This window comes from Canis lupus, chromosome 2 (genome assembly GCF_003254725.2).
Source record: "Canis lupus dingo isolate Sandy chromosome 2, ASM325472v2, whole genome shotgun sequence".
Classification (NCBI taxonomy): domain Eukaryota; kingdom Metazoa; phylum Chordata; class Mammalia; order Carnivora; family Canidae; genus Canis; species Canis lupus.
The window spans coordinates 42704214-42722443 of NC_064244.1; the positions used below are offsets into that span (position 1 = coordinate 42704214).

Genomic DNA, 18230 nt, shown 5'->3' on the forward strand with positions numbered 1-18230 from the left:
GTATTACAATACAATTAAGAACTTGGTGAAGTCCCCTTAGTTTTGAAAGAAGTAAATCTGAAATGCTCCCATAATGTACATAAATATTTTAAAACACTTAACATTTAATTATATATAATATTTAATAACTATACTATTATACATTTAAATAATCTGCTTAACTTACAGATAAGCAGAAAGCTTATCTGAACCTGTAGGCTATTTTTTAGTGAGTTTACAACAAAAGTCACCTTATTTCTAAGTGATTAACAATTAAATTCACTTTCTGCTAACATAAATAAAACCAAAAAATTCCCCAAAACCCCTCTCTTCCAAAAATTTAAAAATCTAATGAAAAACTCTGACTAGTTATATTATTTTAAACAAAACAAAGAAATGGGTCTTTTTAAGATTTTACTTACTTATTTATCCATGACAGAGAGAAAGAGAGAGACAGAGACAGAGACATAGGCAGAGGGAAAAGCAGGCTCCATGCAGGAATTCTAATGTGGGACTTGATCCCAGGATCACGCCTTGAACCAAAGGCAGGTACTTAACCGCTGAGCCACCCAGGCATCCCAAAGAAACGGGTCTGAATTAACTTGTATCTAAGTATATAGTCATCCGTGTACCTGGTACACAATAGGCACTCAATATTTGCTGAGTAACTATGGTGATTACGGTGTACATTAATATGATCTTTGCCTGAAAAGGGGGAGCAACAAAACTCACAGGAAGAGATGTGGATTCCTCTCCCTGTCTGAGATCTAAAAGGCAAGGAAAGCCTTCCAGAGACCACAGAAAGTTAGCAGAAACCACGGCTGTGTGAACCTTCCTCAGCAGGGACTATGCCTTCCCCACAACCAACAATGTTACAGACATATCACCAAGGCCTTGGCTGCTGTGGATGCTGTCACCCACAGAGCCCAAGAAAACAGAACTTCTCTCCAACCACTCCAAAACTAAGCCGGCTTGGTTTGAAGGCTTCTGGGGGATTTATTAACCAATGGATTCAAGTGTTCAGAGAATCAAAAAAAGTTAGGGCAAAATCTAAGTTTAGATACAGTAGGTCAACATAGGAAAGAAAAACTTCATGGGAGAACAGTCAAACAAAAATGTTTTAGGAAGCTATTAGTACTTTTAAAGCAGTGTAGTCAGAGCCAAACAATATTTAAATAGGTTGCCAAAATGATAAAGAGCAATGGGTCAATAAGAAGTTTGTATTTCAGAATTTTAAAATACTTTCAGTTAAAAAATGAAACCAATCAAATGCCAATGATAATGGATCTGGAATTTTTCTTTTAAATGCTTGTACTCACTTTGTCTAGTGTCATGTCTGGTAGTTCATCAGCAAGTTCACTTGGGGAGCTGTTTGCACTGGAATTTGCCACTGCTGGAATTGTAGGTTCATAGCCATAGAATGCCAGTAAATCTTCTAGAGGCATGTTTCCTTCCTATTCAAAGCCAGGGCACAAACATAAACTCAGGAGATATCACAATAAAGAAGCATAGATTAACTGTGATGCCCTTAATGTTCATAAAACACATTATCAAAACTGCAGTATCAAATCAAAGCCCAGTTTTAGTTTTTCTTTTTGTACTACTGCTAGAAAATAGGGTTAAACACTTAGGACTATTATTTTTTTTTTTAAAGATTTTATTTATTTATTTATGAGAGACAAAGGGAGAGAGGCAGAGACACAGGCAGGGGGAGAAGCAGGATCCATGCAGGGAGTCCGATGTGGGACTCAATCCCAGGACCCCAGGATCACGCCCTGGGCCGAAGGCAGGCGCTAAACCGCTGAGCCACCCAGGGATCCCCCTAGGGCTATTATTAATATATTAACAAAAGCCTAACAATTAACATCTTCATTTTTATTTCTAGTTATCATTTCACTCTTTAAAAAATTCCTCAAATATTTGCTTTAGTGATCTTTTTTTTTTTAGCATTCACATTAGTATAAAGATTTTCCGTGAAAGAATTTACAATTAATCAATCAATAACTTCACGTAATTTTCAGCTTGTTTCCTTACAATTAACAGTTGACCACTTAGTTTATCTTCATGTTGATGAGATGATATCTGAAGGGCAACCACTGCTGAGCAATCACTAACACCAACAATTATTTATATATTACTGTTCAAAATTATCCTTTATAGGGATCCCTGGGTGGCGCAGCGGTTTAGCGCCTGCCTTTGGCCCAGGGCGTGATCCTGGAGACCCGGGATCGAATCCCACGTCGGGCTCCCGGTGCATGGAGCCTGCTTCTCCCTCTGCCTATGTCTCTGCCTCTCTCTCTCTCTCTGTGACTATCATAAATAAATAAAAACAAAAACAAAAAAAAAAAAAAAAAAAAATTATCCTTTATATACTAGTACCATATCTCTATTCTGTACAACTGTTTTAGGTTTCTCCTCCAAAACCACTTACTGAAGTCTGTATCAATACCACCATCTTACAGGTGACAGAAGCTTAATTCTGGGTTCAAACCCCAGTACCACCAGTTCACTTAATGGCAGCAATACTTTGATAAAACTACAAACTCTGGCTGCAATGCTTCCTGTGTTTTACCTACGCGAGGCCACATTTTGGCCACCCTTTTCCCCCAACTAATTAATCTGAAAATAAGTTGTGTATTTTCTTTTTAAGAATATCTTAATTCAACTATTAAAGTGTATACAACCATTTACAATTATTCCGATATATAAATACAAAATAACATATCTATAGACTACTCAATTTGCTCTATGTTTTAAAGATGTTTATGCTCATCTATGAAAAAATTCATTAAGGTTGCTTATGGGTTTAGTTTCCCCTTTAAGATGAAATGCCTAAGTCATGAATCAAAAGCATGAAAGTGGTAAAGCAGAGTATGTAAAATATGCCCTCAGCTGATCACAAAGTGAGCTGAAATAAGCCAGTGATGATTTCTAGAAAGCCAGTGGTTGCTCACCAGGGCCCACAGGATATTCAGGCCCTAGAGTTGCCCAAGATTCTGGCCTTCACCCTTACAGGTCTAGAACTTTTATTTTACACTGTGCCTGATTAAAAGAGATCCATGCTAAATGAACTTAGAATAAGGTTTATGACAGAATGTGACTTTGTAAATTTGCAGTAGGAGACATGTGGCTTTCCAGTGACCATACCAATCATGTCACTCATGAAATCCTTTCAGCTTGGGATTGAAATCAGTTAAAAAGCTGCTTTGGTAGCATGGAGTCAGCACAAATGGAGCTGGGATGGTCAGGATGGCCAGAAGTTTGCCCGTGCCATGGGGAAACCTCGTGAATTATTCTTCTTCCAAATCAAAGTACAGAACCCCTCAAATGTACCCAGAACCAGATTCTGAGTCTCTCTAAACCTGCTCCTTGCAGATTCCATGCAGCCCACTCCCTGTGGCTCATACTGGTTCTAAGAAGAGATTAGGTTGCAGCTTTTGCAAACCACCTGTTTGTAGTATTTCTTCAAAACCTCATGGTCCATGAGCTGAGGAGATGTCAATTCTCACGCATTATACCCTAATAGCCCACCTTTCCATCAAACATTTACTGGGTTTTAGGTATTGTGCAGAGGTTGCTAGCTGTGGATACAGAAAAGAAATCTATAGAAAAATCCCTGTTCTCAATGAGTTCAGTCTTGATGGAAGAAACTGGGAAGTTAACAACTATAATACAATGTGTTGGTTGCAATCATTAATTCTGGAAATGGTAGTATACATTTGTAGGTACAGAGAAGGGAAGAACTACACTCTAGAATAAAGGCATGCATGAGGGTAGGAGGTGCCACATAGGGTGCAAAGACTGAGCTAAGTCTTGAAAGATGAATAAGCATTTGACAGATGAGGGCTGTGTACCAGGGACTTGTGGAGTGTCACAGAAACACTGACTGAGCAGTTACTGGGTGCCAGTAGGCCACTGTGCCAAGTGCCAGGATGAAAAATAGGTCTTACCCTTCTGCTACATACAGTCGGGGGCGGCGGTGGGGGGGGGGGGGGGGACGACAAATAATGACAATACACAAAAAACAAAACTGCCGATTAAATGAATGCAAAGGAAACACATAGGGTCCTGAAAAACAGAGTAATATAGAGAGTTTACTTTCACAGGGTCAAAGGGAAGACAGAGAGTGCTCCTTACTCCCAGGGCAATGGGAAGTAAATGGAGACTAAAAACACAAGTGGCAGGGGGCGGGGGGGGAGAGGGGGGGGAATGCCATGACTTTACTTCTTCTTAAATGTTGGGCAGCTACCTAAAGAAAAATCTGAAGAGGTGGAGAGACAAGAAAAGAGCAGGGAGACCACTTAAGGGTCTCATGATGAAATAAGGTAGTGATATAAACATGGAGACATGTAAATAGACGATATATATACTAAAGTGGAATCAAATGGGTTCCTGGATATAGGAGTGAAAGGGGGACAGAATGAGGTCTCTCCAGATTTCAATATGAGCAACTCCATAAACAGTGGTAACTTTTACTGAGACAGAAAGGACCAAAGGAAAGGCTTCTGAAGGAAAAAAATTAAGAATTCTGTAGGAAGACCCAAGTTTGAAAAGACTATGAACCACCTAAGTAGAAGAGTCAGGTTGGCCAGCAGCCTGGTACTCAGAGGATCAGGCTGAGCTAAAGATATAAATCTGGCATTCGTTAGCATCTAGATGTATCTAAAAGCCAAAGAAAGTGGGAAGGTAGACAAAAAAGAAAAGGGAATATATGCTTTCTTAGAAGTACTTCTAGATATATTACCCTACAGGCAATAGGATATATCTGGAAAATTTTAGGCATAATATGCATTTTGAAAGTAACATTCTAGGGGAAATAGAAGAATGACAGCCTCAACTAAGGAAGGGAATTATCTGAGCAAAATTAAGAAAAAAAAAAAAGAATGTTTTTCTTGACCTACTTGATAAAGTGAATAAAAGTGATGGAGGAGTCTAAATGGATTGCCTGTATCTGGCCTGGAAGGCTAAACACTTATAGCACCGTTATGAGGCAGAGATATCAGATAGATAAACTTGAGGGTGGAGAGCATGGCAGAAATGATAATTCAAGGCAGAAGCCAAACCAATGGCCTTGAATACGATCATCCAGAAAAGGCATATAGAATGAGAAGACAGAAGATAGAAACCAGGGGAATGCCATCAATTAGAACATAGGCAAAGAAAGAAAAGCCCATAAACACAACAGAGGGAGATACCAGAGAACTAAAAGAAAGCAGAATTACATAAGCTAAGGAAGAATCAAGTGTGGAGAGACCAGGGATATAGTCACTTAGGTCAAATATCAAAGAGAAAACAAGCAAAATAAAGAGAGACAGGAATTCTCTGTACCTGTCAAGCAGGAATTATTGGTGACCCTACAGCCTACTAGGAGAACCAAAGCTGAATCAATGAAAGGGAGAAAGTACATACACTATAAAAGGAGACTCACTAAGGGCAATACAGGGTTCAAAGAATCTCTTCCAAATTTAGGAAACAAAACGTATGAGTGGGATTTTCTATGCTGAAATAAAAAGATAAGTGGAAAGAACAGACTCAGGGATGGAATTAAGAGTCAGCCTAGGATGTGGCATATACTCTTGGAACTGTACAGAAAGAATGAATATAAAAATCAAGTTTGTACGTATGGGGCACACAGGAGATTCTAGGTAGTTACTCATGAAAACCTTACTTTCAAAAAAAAAAAAAAGAAAACCTTACTTTCTCTATAAAGACACAAGTAGGATCATCTGTTGAGGAAGCAGGTGACTACCCTAGTAAAACTTTATCAACACATTTAAGGAATGACACTAGTTACCTAATGGGAGCTGATGCTAAAACAAATTATTTGTACTAAAACTTGTATAGCAAAACTAGAAAAGATGAATCCAATCTCTGAAGCACTTCACAAATGAAACTTCTATTAGACCTAGTAATAAAGGCCTTAAGTCCTATGAAGCATAAGTTTTTTCAAAATCGAATGAGTAAATCTGTCTCTGAGATCTGCGGTGGCTAGATCAGCTTAGAAGTTTGATCCAGCATCTTATTCCAGGTACAAAGATTTTTCTCTTCTTTTTCTCAGGTATTATGTTGACCCTATTTTAATTTTAAGGGGCATATCTGAGTCTAGTCACACTTATAAATGAACTATTTTCTCACTCAAAAGTTTTATATCAGGAAGAACACAAAATCTAGAGGCAGAGGACTCATTAACTGCTATCCACTACCATAGTCAAATCACCTAACCCCTCCCACCTCCATTTCTTCATCTGTAAATAGAAAAGCCTCAAAATTTCCTTGATCCTATGATGCATAACTTCACATACCAGAAATTGGGATGCATTAGATTACCAATGTATAGATTTCCCACAGTACTGTTCCTCCCTGCCCCTATCTATATTATTTCTAAATATACCATACATTTCACAATCAACAAGACTTCTTAACCAAGGAAATAATGCTAATACTCATCTGATACACCTAATGGTATTCCTGGACTGATGAAAAGAAATTGTCTAAGTATAGGTCAATTTCACATAACACCAGTCTGATATCTTAAAATACGCATTGAGAAACAGTATAAAATTAAGTATAAACTTAATTTTTAAAAAAACTCACAAAACAGGAAGGATCTATACTAAAGTGTAAATGGTAGAAAAGATGATTTTTACTTTCTTATTTCACAATGAATATCAAGGGAGAAATCTACCTATTATTGTAAAGAACTTCCCTAAAAGTTATAGCTCTAGACTAGTAATTAAAGCCTCAGGAAACAGTAACATGAATAAACTAAAATATAGAAAGACAGGACATAAATCTTATTTTATACAGTTAATAACATAATCTAGTCACATAATGTATTCTCTACACCAAAATACTACTATACAAAAACTGTTTTTTTACCTCTTATTTTCCACAATACATAATGTACTAAAAATTTGTAAGCACTAAAACACACGCCATATTTATTTATTATGAGTATAAACACATAATAATTTCTAAAAACAAATATTAACATCAAGTCCCTAAGACTGTGAACATGTATGAATTCCTAAATCAATGTTCTAATAATAAAAGATTAACAGAGTACATTAAATGATATAGAAATAATTTTAGAAATAATTTTAAATTTCTTCTATAAATGATCTTTACTCTTTTTTTTTTTAAAGATTATTTATTTGAGAGAGTAAAAACAAGAGAGATCACAGAAGGAGAGGGAGAAGCAGACTCCCTGCTGAGCAGGGAGCCTGATGTGGGGCTCAATGCCAGGACCCTGAGACCACAACCCAAGCTTAAGGCAGACACCTAACCAACTGAGCCACCCAAACACCCCTAATTACCAGCATTTATTAAACAAAATGAAAATCATAGCAATAGGACTAGGTATTTTTGTTAATAGCTGAGAATTCTTTACTGTTCATTATTTCTCTAGATCTTTCCCAATGTCCTTTTAAAACCTACTAAACAAGGGGCACCTGGGTAGATCAGTGGTTAAGCATCTGCCTTCAGCTCAAGTCATGATCCCGGCGTCCTGGGATCAAGTCCTTCTCCCCCTGACTATGTCTCTGCCCCTCTGTGTCTCTCATGAATAAATAAAATCTTAAAAAAAAAAAAAAAAAAACACTAAGCAGGGGCATCTGGGTGGTTCAGTCAATTAAGCACCTGACTTTAGTTCAAGACTCAATCCCAAGGTCCTCAACGGGACCTCTGCTTCCCTCTGCCCCTACTGCCCACCCACCGTACCCCCACTCCACTCATGTGCTCTATGCTCTATTAAATAAAATCTTTAAAAACACCACTAAAAAAAAAAAAAAAAAAAAAAAAAAACACTAAGCAGGGGCATCTGGGTGGTTCAGTCAATTAAGCACCTGACTTTAGTTCAAGACTCAATCCCAAGGTCCTCAACGGGACCTCTGCTTCCCTCTGCCCCTACTGCCCACCCACCGTACCCCCACTCCACTCATGTGCTCTATGCTCTATTAAATAAAATCTTTAAAAACACCACTAAAAAAAAAAAAAAAAAAAAAAAAAACCTCCACTAAATACAGGTTAAAGTAGCTATTACTACAATCTCTAGAAACCTACAAGTCTGAAAAATAAAAATCTTACCAGCCCATAAAAATCTCAACCAGATTACATACTCAAGTAGTAACTGAGTTAACACATTAAATGAAATTTTAAGTTCTTATTTTACTGACAAAACAGCTATCTGCATGTCTAAAATGCAGTCCAGTTCATTTATACCATTTTCTTATTTCATGTTGTAACTATACTGTCTCCCTATGTTTAACAACAAACACGTAATCAAGGCAGGGGCCTTATGAGACCACCTGAAACTTTTGCCATGGGCCCAGGGTGGTCTTCTGACTTATAAATGTGCAGAAGAGGGTGCCTGGGTGGCTCAGTCAGTTAAGCATCTCCCTTTGGCTAGGGTCATGATCCCAGAGTCCCAGGATTGAGTCCCACATCGGGCTCCCTGCTCAGGGGGATTCAGCTTCTCCTTCTGCCTCTCTTGTTTGTGCTCTCCCAGACTTTCAAATAAATAAATAAAGTCTTAAAAAAAAAAATACAGGAGAGAAGTGTCTATTCTAAGAAGCCTTCCATGAACTTTCACACTAGGCTAAATACCATTTACTATATACATCCTTTCTCCCATAGCTCTCATCGCTTACTGCCTCCATATACAGTTAACGTATCATATGAAAAATCTTTGTTCCCTTTTGTCACTCTACTTTAAACTGTAAGCTTCTAGAGCTCAGACACATTTTCAAATTGCTCATTTTTGCAATCTGCTTGTAATTCTCTGTTATGAATGGTTACCCATTCATAAGAGGTAGGAAGGAAGTGCCTGAATAAAGCCAAGGCAGAGCTCAAGACTCTTGGGAATCTTATCAAAAAGCAACATTTTATCATCACCCCTTAAAGGAGCAATACCCAAAGTTTTTCTTCTTATTTTCCAACCATTTTATCTCTATATTCCCAAATCTATTTGACTATAAGCTGGTTTCGGTTTGTTTGTTTGTTTTTTAATGATTAAATCTAACAGCAATTGTGTTGGATTAATTTGCCAAAATTAGGAATCAGGTCTACCAGAGTAAGCCTGGTAGACCTGGGGTCTAGATCCTGAAGAATGCCTCTATTTCCCTGTCTATTAACATGAAGGGAGAAATACAGTAAAAACTCATCTCTGCCTCACAAGGACAACAGAAGAGACTATGTAAGAATGTGTCCTGTCTTCTTCAAGAAAAAGAGGTATAAAAACTCAAAGGATTAATCTAATTCAATATTATTCCTGAAAGCTTTTGTTACTCTGGGCTGATCAGAAATGTGCAAATAAGGTTAATTTATAGATAAGTATAAGCCTACATTTTTTCAAGTGATCCCTATGGAGACCTCTCTCTGTAGTCCTGATATAAATATGTGTTTAAAAATCCTGTTCATTTCCATTTACAATGATTTGGGGTTTAAGAAATTATAAATTACATTTACTCTTGTCAATTTTTTAAAAAATGAGGGGTAGAAAATGGGACATTATTACTTCACAATTAAAAATAGAGTAAAACTTTTTCAATGTTCTTTTAGTACTCTACCACAGTACAAGTTATTTAAAGGAAAAGACTTCTCCCTGTGTCTACTGCAGTGTTTAATTAAACTCAAGTGTGACTCCCCAGTAGAACAGTGTGGTATAATGCGCTGGGCTGGGCTACCATTCAGAAGCAAGTTTAGGGCCCACAGGTCTCTCTATCTCATTATTCTCACCTGTAAGATGACCAGATGTACTTCACTGTGCTTCAAAAACTTAAAAACCAGATTAAGAGAGAGAAAATAATTCTGAAAAGTCAAATGAAAATCTACTCATTTATTAGGCTTTCCTTCAAAATAATGAGAAAATCAGTGACTGAAAGTTAAGTCAAACACAAAGATGCAGATTCTATTTTTATTTCAGATAGATTGTAAAATAACTTATAACAGAATTTCAAAATCTTTACTATGAGTTTGCTATTAAAATATGAAAGTTAAATCCTTTACCTTTTCTAAGTCTTCAATTTCAGAACTGAAGTTTTTACCCTCATCCATCATTTCCTCTTCTTCAAGAGTTCTTTCATCATCATAGTCATGGACCAACATCTCAGCAGTGGGGTCAAAATCATGATCCTCAGAAGACAAAGACCCAACTGGAATGAAACAAAGTGAATCACTTTACACATTCACAACGTTACTTACAAGAGAAAATAATTTGTGTTCTTCTGCCAGTTCCTTTTAATGTTTATGTGTGAGCTTTATTAAATGCATTTACTATATACTTAACAGGTTATAAAGACCATACAGTTCTGAAAAGGTATCTAAATCAGCAAAAGAACAAGGCAGAGTAATTTAAAAACACTTTAATAAGAAGTCCAGTCCATGAGAACAAGACTTATAATGCCAGCAAAATGACTCCATTTAGGAGAAATACTAAAAAAATGTTTTAAAGCTCAAACCTGTTTGTCAGTTAGCTTAATGCATTTGTCCAAAAAGCAAGAGAAAAATGACAGAAGAATTATGAATGGAAGATTTCACAAGAATCTGTTTTACCATAAGGCTCAATACTTCAGGCAAAGAAAATATATAAATTTCACTCAACTTATAACCCTCAAAGGTATAAAACCCAACAGAAATCTGGTTCATAGAAAAACACAAGTTTTTGTGAAGCAGCTATACAGCAAATCAGTCTCTAAAGGTCTATGTCATTTTTCATGTCCATAACTGTATTTCAAGCTCTCCACACAGGCATTAAACTATAAGAGCATACTTTTCTTTAGACTACTAATAAAGCAATTAGTTTTTAAGATTCTGTGAAGGAAATACTAAAAATCATATCTACAGGTTTTTGAAAGATGTAACCTGTTGCAAGGTGTTTTGGCCAATTCATACTGGTTTATAAAATCATAATGCTTTTTAATGGCAAATGTGAAGTCACCAGAATATGCTGAAAACCAAGCTGAGAAATGAGTAAGATTCATAATGCCAAGATAATGAAATCGAATTTATGAAAAAATGGAATTTTCTCCATTTTACTCTAGTATCTAATTCAATTAGACCATTAACTCTCAGAGCAGGAAAACAAAGAGGTACCAGAATCTTGGTGTAGTGAAAGCAAGAGGTAGAAGGTCGCACTTTTTAAAAACTTTTTAACATAAAAAGGTTTTTTTTTTTTTAAGTAAAGCTATTTAACATCTTAAATTTCAAACATTTAAGGACAGTATGAGATCATTACCAAAACACTAATCTACACCAAAGATTTTTCACTATAAAAAAAAAACAAAAAACAAAACCACACAGACATAATTCAAAGATTTTGATTCTGAGTTTAGAGAACTCTAATCATTAGTCTTAAAAATAACACAATTTCTCTGTGGAACTCAATTCCTTAGGAAGCTTACATTACATTATTTTTTTAACATTGAAAGATATTATCTGTGTATTTCAAAACCTGTTGAAGTACAGATGGTTTAACTTAATTTTAAGGAGAAAGATGAATATTTATTAAAGAGCTCAAAAGCAGAACATCCACCATTATCGATTTCCTATTTTGAGGAATTCCTGGAAACCTGTGCGGTATACAAAGTGTCAGGGATGAAACAGATGGTAGCTTTTCCACCTCTTTGAGGGCAGAGCTCTCTCTGTCCTTTTTTTGTAATCCCCACATCACTGGTCACAGTGCTCTTCTCTCTTAAAATGGAAGGTATTCAGTAAAGGGCCAGAAATCAAAGGGCCTGAGGGTCTACTCCTGGCTTTGTCCCTGGCTTGCTGAGACCTGAGGCGAGTCATTTAAACTTTCTGGGCCCAGGTCCAGTTTTTCATCTGTAAAATGATTAGTGTTGGCTTAGATGACCTCAAGAGCCTCTTCTAAGCTCTAAAATTTTCTTTAAAATTGGCTACATGATTAGAAACAGGTTATAAAAGTTTGTTTAAACACCAAAACTACACTGTCTTCTTGCTCTTTAGATTGCAACTTCTTAAAAGCAGACAGTGATGCAAAATGGAAAAATTCCATTATCATCCAGATGTTTGGCATCATGTATATAAATATTCTCTTCCTGAAATCAGTTATGACAAAGAAATGTTTGTCTCAAAATTAGAAAAACTTTTTAAAAGTTTTTTTAAATGTAAAGATGTAAACAGCTACTTAAAAAATAACCACAGATTTCTTCTGCTTAATGATTATTTTATAATACCTTGAAAGATAATCAAGTGAGATCTTAAAAGTCAACTAAATACACAAAGTAATATGCAGGGAAATGGGCTGTTCACTCTAAGGCAACATGTTGTAAGGGAAGATTTGGAAGCTTTTCCAGGCTCTATTAACTAGGTGACTCTCAGTAGAGTTATTCAAAAGTTTTCTCAAGTGTAAAATAAAGGACTTGGAGTAGTTCAGAGGTACTTTTCCTGGAGACTATTAGAGGGAAAAGAGGCAGCCAAAAAAGGGCTGGAAAGAGGGTCAGAAATTGAAACAAAGCTGACCTGTCCATGATGGGATTCAGGGGTGCCAGAAACCCCAAACTGTATGCAATTATGCACACGTGGAGAATTCAGGAGATGATCCCTTGCTTTCATCAGAACCTGACGGTCTTTCCCATTTAAAAAAGGTTAAACCCTACTAGATGATCTAAGGATGGGTCACCTCAAAAATTCTGTATTACCACTTTTTTTGTGACAAACTTGAAAATCCTGTTTCTTTTAAGGTAGCTTTTACCTAACCCTCAAGTTCCAAGTTTAATACAACCTATAGTCATTCCTCAATTATGAAAAAGGTAGAAGACAAAAATAAGGAGAGACGAGGAGTCATGGTTAGTTAATAAGTAATACAAGTAATCCCAAAGTTTCAACAAATTAAAGAGTTGATTTCTCAAAAAAAAAAAAATTGAAATCTCAACTGACCTGCGAAAGTTAGTGGAAAGTTAATTTGGGATTAACTGTTTCAGGCTTGGAGAAAAAAGGATATATGATAATTAAAGATATATGACTTAAAAAAGAACACTTGTCTGTTGGCAGCTTGGTAACAAGGTTTTTTTTTTTTTTTTCTTCAACATGCAAGAAAAAAGAGAGAGAGAAAGTATAACTTGTTCCTTCCTCAAACAACTGCATTACCAAAATGTACGTTGAAACTTAAAAACAAATGATGCAAAATTCGCAGGACCAATTTGTGTGTGTGTGTGTGTGTGTGTGTGTGTGTGTGTGCGCGCGCGCGCACGCGCGCGCACGAAAACCTCTGGCAATAGATCTCTGAGCTCCCCATTATCCTTTGGGACCCACTGAAGAGGTAAGAAAATAGGACAGACCTGGGCTCGAACTTCCAAAAGAAGCCTAGGAGAGAGAAGAAAACGTGCGGTTAGATCGCGCAGCCCGGGGAAGAGGCAGCGCCGGCAACAGGGCGCAGAGGAGGCGGAGCGCAGGGCTGCTCGGCCGCTGCCAAAAGTCCGAGACGCAGCTCCGCTCCAATCGCTCCCGGCCCCCTTCGGGCCCCTCTTGGCCGCCTCGCCTTCCTCCCCGGGTCCCCCGCGCACAGACTCGCAGCCCCGGGACGAAGCCCAGAGTCTAGCAGGCAACTCCGAGCCGCCCCTCCGAGCTCCGCAAGTTACAAGGCGGAGAAGCAGAACCCCGAGCGGCCGGCTCACGGCGTCGGTCCCCGGCCGCCGGCATCCCGCGAGTCCCCCGAACCCCACCCGGCTCCCCACCGACCCGAACAGCGCCCCGCGGCGGGATACCCTGTCCTGGAAGGACAGCGTCCTCCCGGCACCCAGTCCAAGCTCGGGGGCCCGGCAGCCCCGATTCCGAGGCTGTCCTCCGACCTGAGCGTAGGCCAGCTCGAAACTGGACACCCGCCCCCAAGCCAAGGCGCAAACCCCCCATTCTCCCTCCCGAAATCGGAGACGCGGCCCCGCGGTCCCAGAGATGCTGGTTCCTTCCAGGGCGCTCGGTCCCTCCCTAGGCCCCCGGCGAGCCCCGGCCCCAGGGGCTCCTGCAGCGGCGCCACCCCCTCCCCCCAGCTCGCGGGTCCCGGGGGACCAGCCCCGGGCCGCGCCGCTCGCCCTGCCTCCTTCCACCGGGAGCCCCCGGGGTAACGTCCGGAGTCCGGGCCGCCGCCTTCCCACCCCCGGGGCTGCGGGGCGAGGAGTCCCGCTCGCCCCCCGCGAAGCCGGCGGCCGTACCTGCCGCTCGCCTCGGAGCCCGGAGCAAAGTGGGGCGCGAGGCTCGCGGGCGCCGCAGCCCGGACCCGCCGGCCGGGGCCCCGCGCACTCGTCCCGCAGGACAGCGGCGCAGCCCGCTCCGCGCGCGGCGATCCGGCCGCGGGGGGGGGGGGGGGCGGTTTCCACCCACCCCGGCCCCCGAGAGCAGCGCCGAGGCTCGGGCGGCCGCGTCAGCTGCCCGGGGGCGCCGCGCCGCGCCGTCCGCAGGCCCGGGCTCGCGGCCGCCGGGCGCCGCCTCCCGTCCGGCCCCACCGCGCAGCCGGCTCGGCGCCGGGGCCGGAGCCGCCGCGGCCTAGTCCCGGAGGGAGCCCGCTCCCGCGCCCGCTCCCGCCCCCCGGCCGGCCCCGCCACGGCCCGCCGCCGCCCCGCCGCCCCCGCCCCGCCCGGCGCCCCCCGCGGGCCCGCGGGAAGGGCCCCGGGCGCCCCAGGCCGGCGCCGGGCCACGGGGGGCCGCCGCAGCCCGCCGCAGCCCGGCCGCTCCTGCCCGGTTCCTCTGCTCACCTCCGCCATATTGGTACCTTTAGGGCGAACGAGCAGCGCCGAGCCCAGTCCCCGGATGGGGCGCCTGAGCCAATCGCAGCCGCCGCCGCCGCCGCCGCCGCCGCGGTCCGCCCGGCACCCGCCCGGCGGCGGCGGCGGCTCGGCCCCTTATAGGGCAGGGCGGCCCGCGACGCCCCCGGCCCGCTCGCACGCCCACCCCGCCCGCGCCCGCGCCCGCGCCCCGCGCCGCCCCCGCGCTCGCCGCCGCCGCCCGCTGCGCTCCCGCGCCCGCCCGCCCGCCGCTCTCGCTGCCGCGAAGTTCTGCCCAACTGGAGGCAAGTGGGGGACGAACGGAAACTAGGGCACGGGACGGACCCGCGTCCACGGCCGGGCCGGCGGGGCCGACGCGGAGGACCGAGCCCCGGACGCTGCGGCCCGCGGGGAGGGGGCGGCCGCAGGCGCGGAGGGGCCGCTCGGCTGACTCGCCCACGGGAGGAGACCGCTGGACGGGAGCGCCTCGGAGGACGGACGGACGGACGGACGGACGGACGGCAGGGTCGCCCCGAGTCGGAGGACGGCGACCCGGCACTTTGCGCCCCGCCCCCAAGGGATCTGAGGACTGCGGGGTGCAGACCTGCATACCCCGGCTCTTGGCCCGGCCCGTGGAAGTGGTATTTGCCTGTACAGAAGAACAGGCAAAGGATCAACAAGGCAAAGCGTTTGAAAAGACTTGCACGATTCAGAGGAGACACTCATAAAACATAAACTGCGCACGCACCCATAAAATCAGAACACTCCTAGGGGCTGTTAATTACTAAGTAGTCCAGAGCATGACCCAGGGGTGCACACTCGATAGCAAAATAGTCTGTCAGAGGCCCTGAATGGAGTCTCCGTCCGTCCCAGAAGGCCGAACGTTTGCTTAGGATCAAAAAGAAAAGTTCCATGGGCAAGCACATGGGTGGAGAAGAGAGTGGACGAGGCTTAACTCGGAACAGGTGCCTTCTGGCCATTTGCTCTTCCAGTGGGAGAGGTAAATCTAAATTTGTTCAAGAATACATGAGATCTCAGTTATGCAAAAATCATTTTCATGTGAATAATACCTACTAGTCCATCGAGATCTGACTCTTAACATTCCAAAGACCATTCAATTCGGAGTAGGGTTGCTGAATCAAAGGCCTACAGAAAGAAAGCATCAGTGAGCCAAATACCGTCAGACACTCACTCCTGGCAGATCCATATCCACGCTGAACAACTTTAAGCAAAGTACACAGAAATATTCACTAACAAGTCATGGGTACCCCACAGAAATGAATCCCGCAAGTTCAAGTCAATGGGCCAAGTGGACTTGGTCTTGAGGCAGAAAGCCGGAAATAACTACGTATGGAAAAGAAAGTTTAAAAATGTGGAAAAGTCTCCTTTAAGATCCATGGATAAATCAGATGTCAGATGCAAATACTCAGACAAGTGTGGCAGATGCTACAGAGACTTGCAGAGGAGAACGCTCTCAGAGCTTTTCTCCCAGTTGTTGCTAAAACATGTAATATTAAATGATGGAGCTGAGGTTTTTGCTCACAAGTTGAGAACCTTTATAGAACCTAAAACTCTCCATACTTTCAATGGAAACATGACAAGTCTGCTTTTATGCTGGGGTCACCTTTGATTCCCTCCTCCAAGAGAACATACAGAGAATGAGGCTGAAAACTGGAGGGAAAAGAGTTACTGTCAACATTTTTGCGAAGGCATCTTAAAATTCACATTACTCCACTGGTAAACGTTATTTATTTATGGAAATTTTGGGGAAAAAATCACTTCAACCATTTCAAAACATCGTAAAGACATGGAAAATTACACTTTCCCTGCTGTGAAAGATATCTTTTGACCTTTTGTCCAGCCAAAGCTGAACTTTGAAACCAGAGGCTTGGCACACGTTGTATGTACTGTCCTCAATGAGGCGTTTAGAGTTTTCAAAGTTAAAAAAAAAAAAAAAGGCAGCTTGAAATTAAGCACAAGTGATTAACTTTAGAAATGTTGCAGTGAGCATGCCCTGTGGACAGAGCCATTAAACAGTGCCCTGATCTGCTTGACCACAGCATGAGCCACCACAGACCAAGTCAAGGATCTGAATCATGAAGAAAGAGCCTCCAACAGCCTGCTTTGTACTTAACATTAGGAAACATGTTTTCTTCATAGCAAAACGTGGCTAATCCAAGCTATAAATGGAGTCTTAGATTCCATATTGCCACGTCCAAGAAGTATAGAGACTCATGCATGCACTTGCATGAAATTAGTAGAGTTTCTGCAGATTCTTTTTTTTAATAAACTGTAAAGATTCCATAGAAGTATTTATAATTTTGACTGTTTATATTCTCATAGTTTATGTAGTCCAGGGTATTAAATAAGGATTCACAGAAAAATAGTGAAGCTAAATTTTCAGTTTAAGGAAGCAGAGCTATTTTCTCGCCTTCTAATCACTAGAGAAAAAGTTTACTGCCCAGTCTTACATAACACATTCCTTTTATGATAAAGTGTGTAAAGTCTATGTACGTACCTGGATCTTCACTTTTTTTTGATGACAAGACTTCTAGGAGTTGGTACAGACAAAAAGTCCCCTTGTTCCATAGAGTGGAATAAAAACATTACTTTTTACTGTTGTTTTTATTAACCTGTCACTACACAACAGATGGTATTATAGAGAAAACAAATCCTAAGCTGAACACTACAGGATCACCATGAGATTCCTTGTCTCTGAAAAGCTTGTACTGTAACTGTATTCTTGTATGTGGCATGGATGGGAACAAGAGGAAGGAAAACTCAAAACTGAAACCATGGTAACCCTTTAAGGAGAACCAAAATGTAATAGATCCTCCAGCCATCTTTAGAAATGAAATAAATCAGCCTGGGTGGCTCAGTGGGTTGAGCATCCAACCTTGGTGATGACCTTGGTGTGGTGGGATCGCACTCTCCTCTCTGGACCCCTTCAGTTGTGATTCTCCTCTGCCTCACCCTCTGCTCCTCCCACCGCTCATGCACTCCCTCATAAAAAAATTTTTTTAAATAAATAAAAACTTAAATGAAATAATCAAGAAAAGTTTACAAATGTGTACTTTGAGACATTTTATTAAAAGATACATAAGATAAAATAAGAAAATGTAAATATAAAAAATGAGGACCAGGAAGTTAACACCAGAGAAAAAGAACAAGAATATTCAGATAATGAGATGTAACACAATAGGAGAGTTAAACCATAAATTTTGGCTCACAGCTTTTTGAAGACAAAGCAAGAAAATAAATAATTGCAGTTAGTTGTTTGATTCTCATTGTCTTTGAGGAGAAATATACAAATTTTTCAATGGCAACAAAGCTTTCCAGGACACTTTAAAAGAAAATATCTTGCCTGAGCCACATATTAACAAAATAATGTAGAGGTAAATACCCCCTACCAGATCCTCAAACTCATTAGCAGGTTTTACAACACTGTTTCTTTTAGTGACCATCCATGAAAGTTGGGGGTACTATACGGCTGTGTGGCCTACTGAAAGCAGTTTTAGTAGGTCCACAGTAATG

The 18230-nt window shown here is 41.7% G+C and overlaps 1 protein-coding gene across 5 annotated transcripts in view; it reads right to left on the reverse strand.

Moving 5' to 3' along the window:
- MIER3 (MIER family member 3) overlaps positions 1-18230 on the reverse strand; it is a 78049-nt gene that overhangs the window by 16643 nt on the left and 43176 nt on the right. For 3 of the 5 annotated variants that reach the window (XM_025447153.3, XM_035713544.2, XM_035713543.2), the window contains 2 exons: positions 9985-10130; positions 1299-1433 (listed from right to left, as the gene is read on the reverse strand). In XM_025447153.3, coding sequence (XP_025302938.1) covers positions 1299-1433; positions 9985-10083 — 234 coding nt within the window. In that variant the 5' untranslated portion in view covers positions 10084-10130. Of the gene's footprint in view, positions 1-1298; positions 1434-9984; positions 10131-13277; positions 13303-14147; positions 14165-14687; positions 14820-18230 lie in introns of those variants that run through there. The other 2 variants (XM_025447151.3, XM_025447152.3) reach the window with 2 other exon arrangements.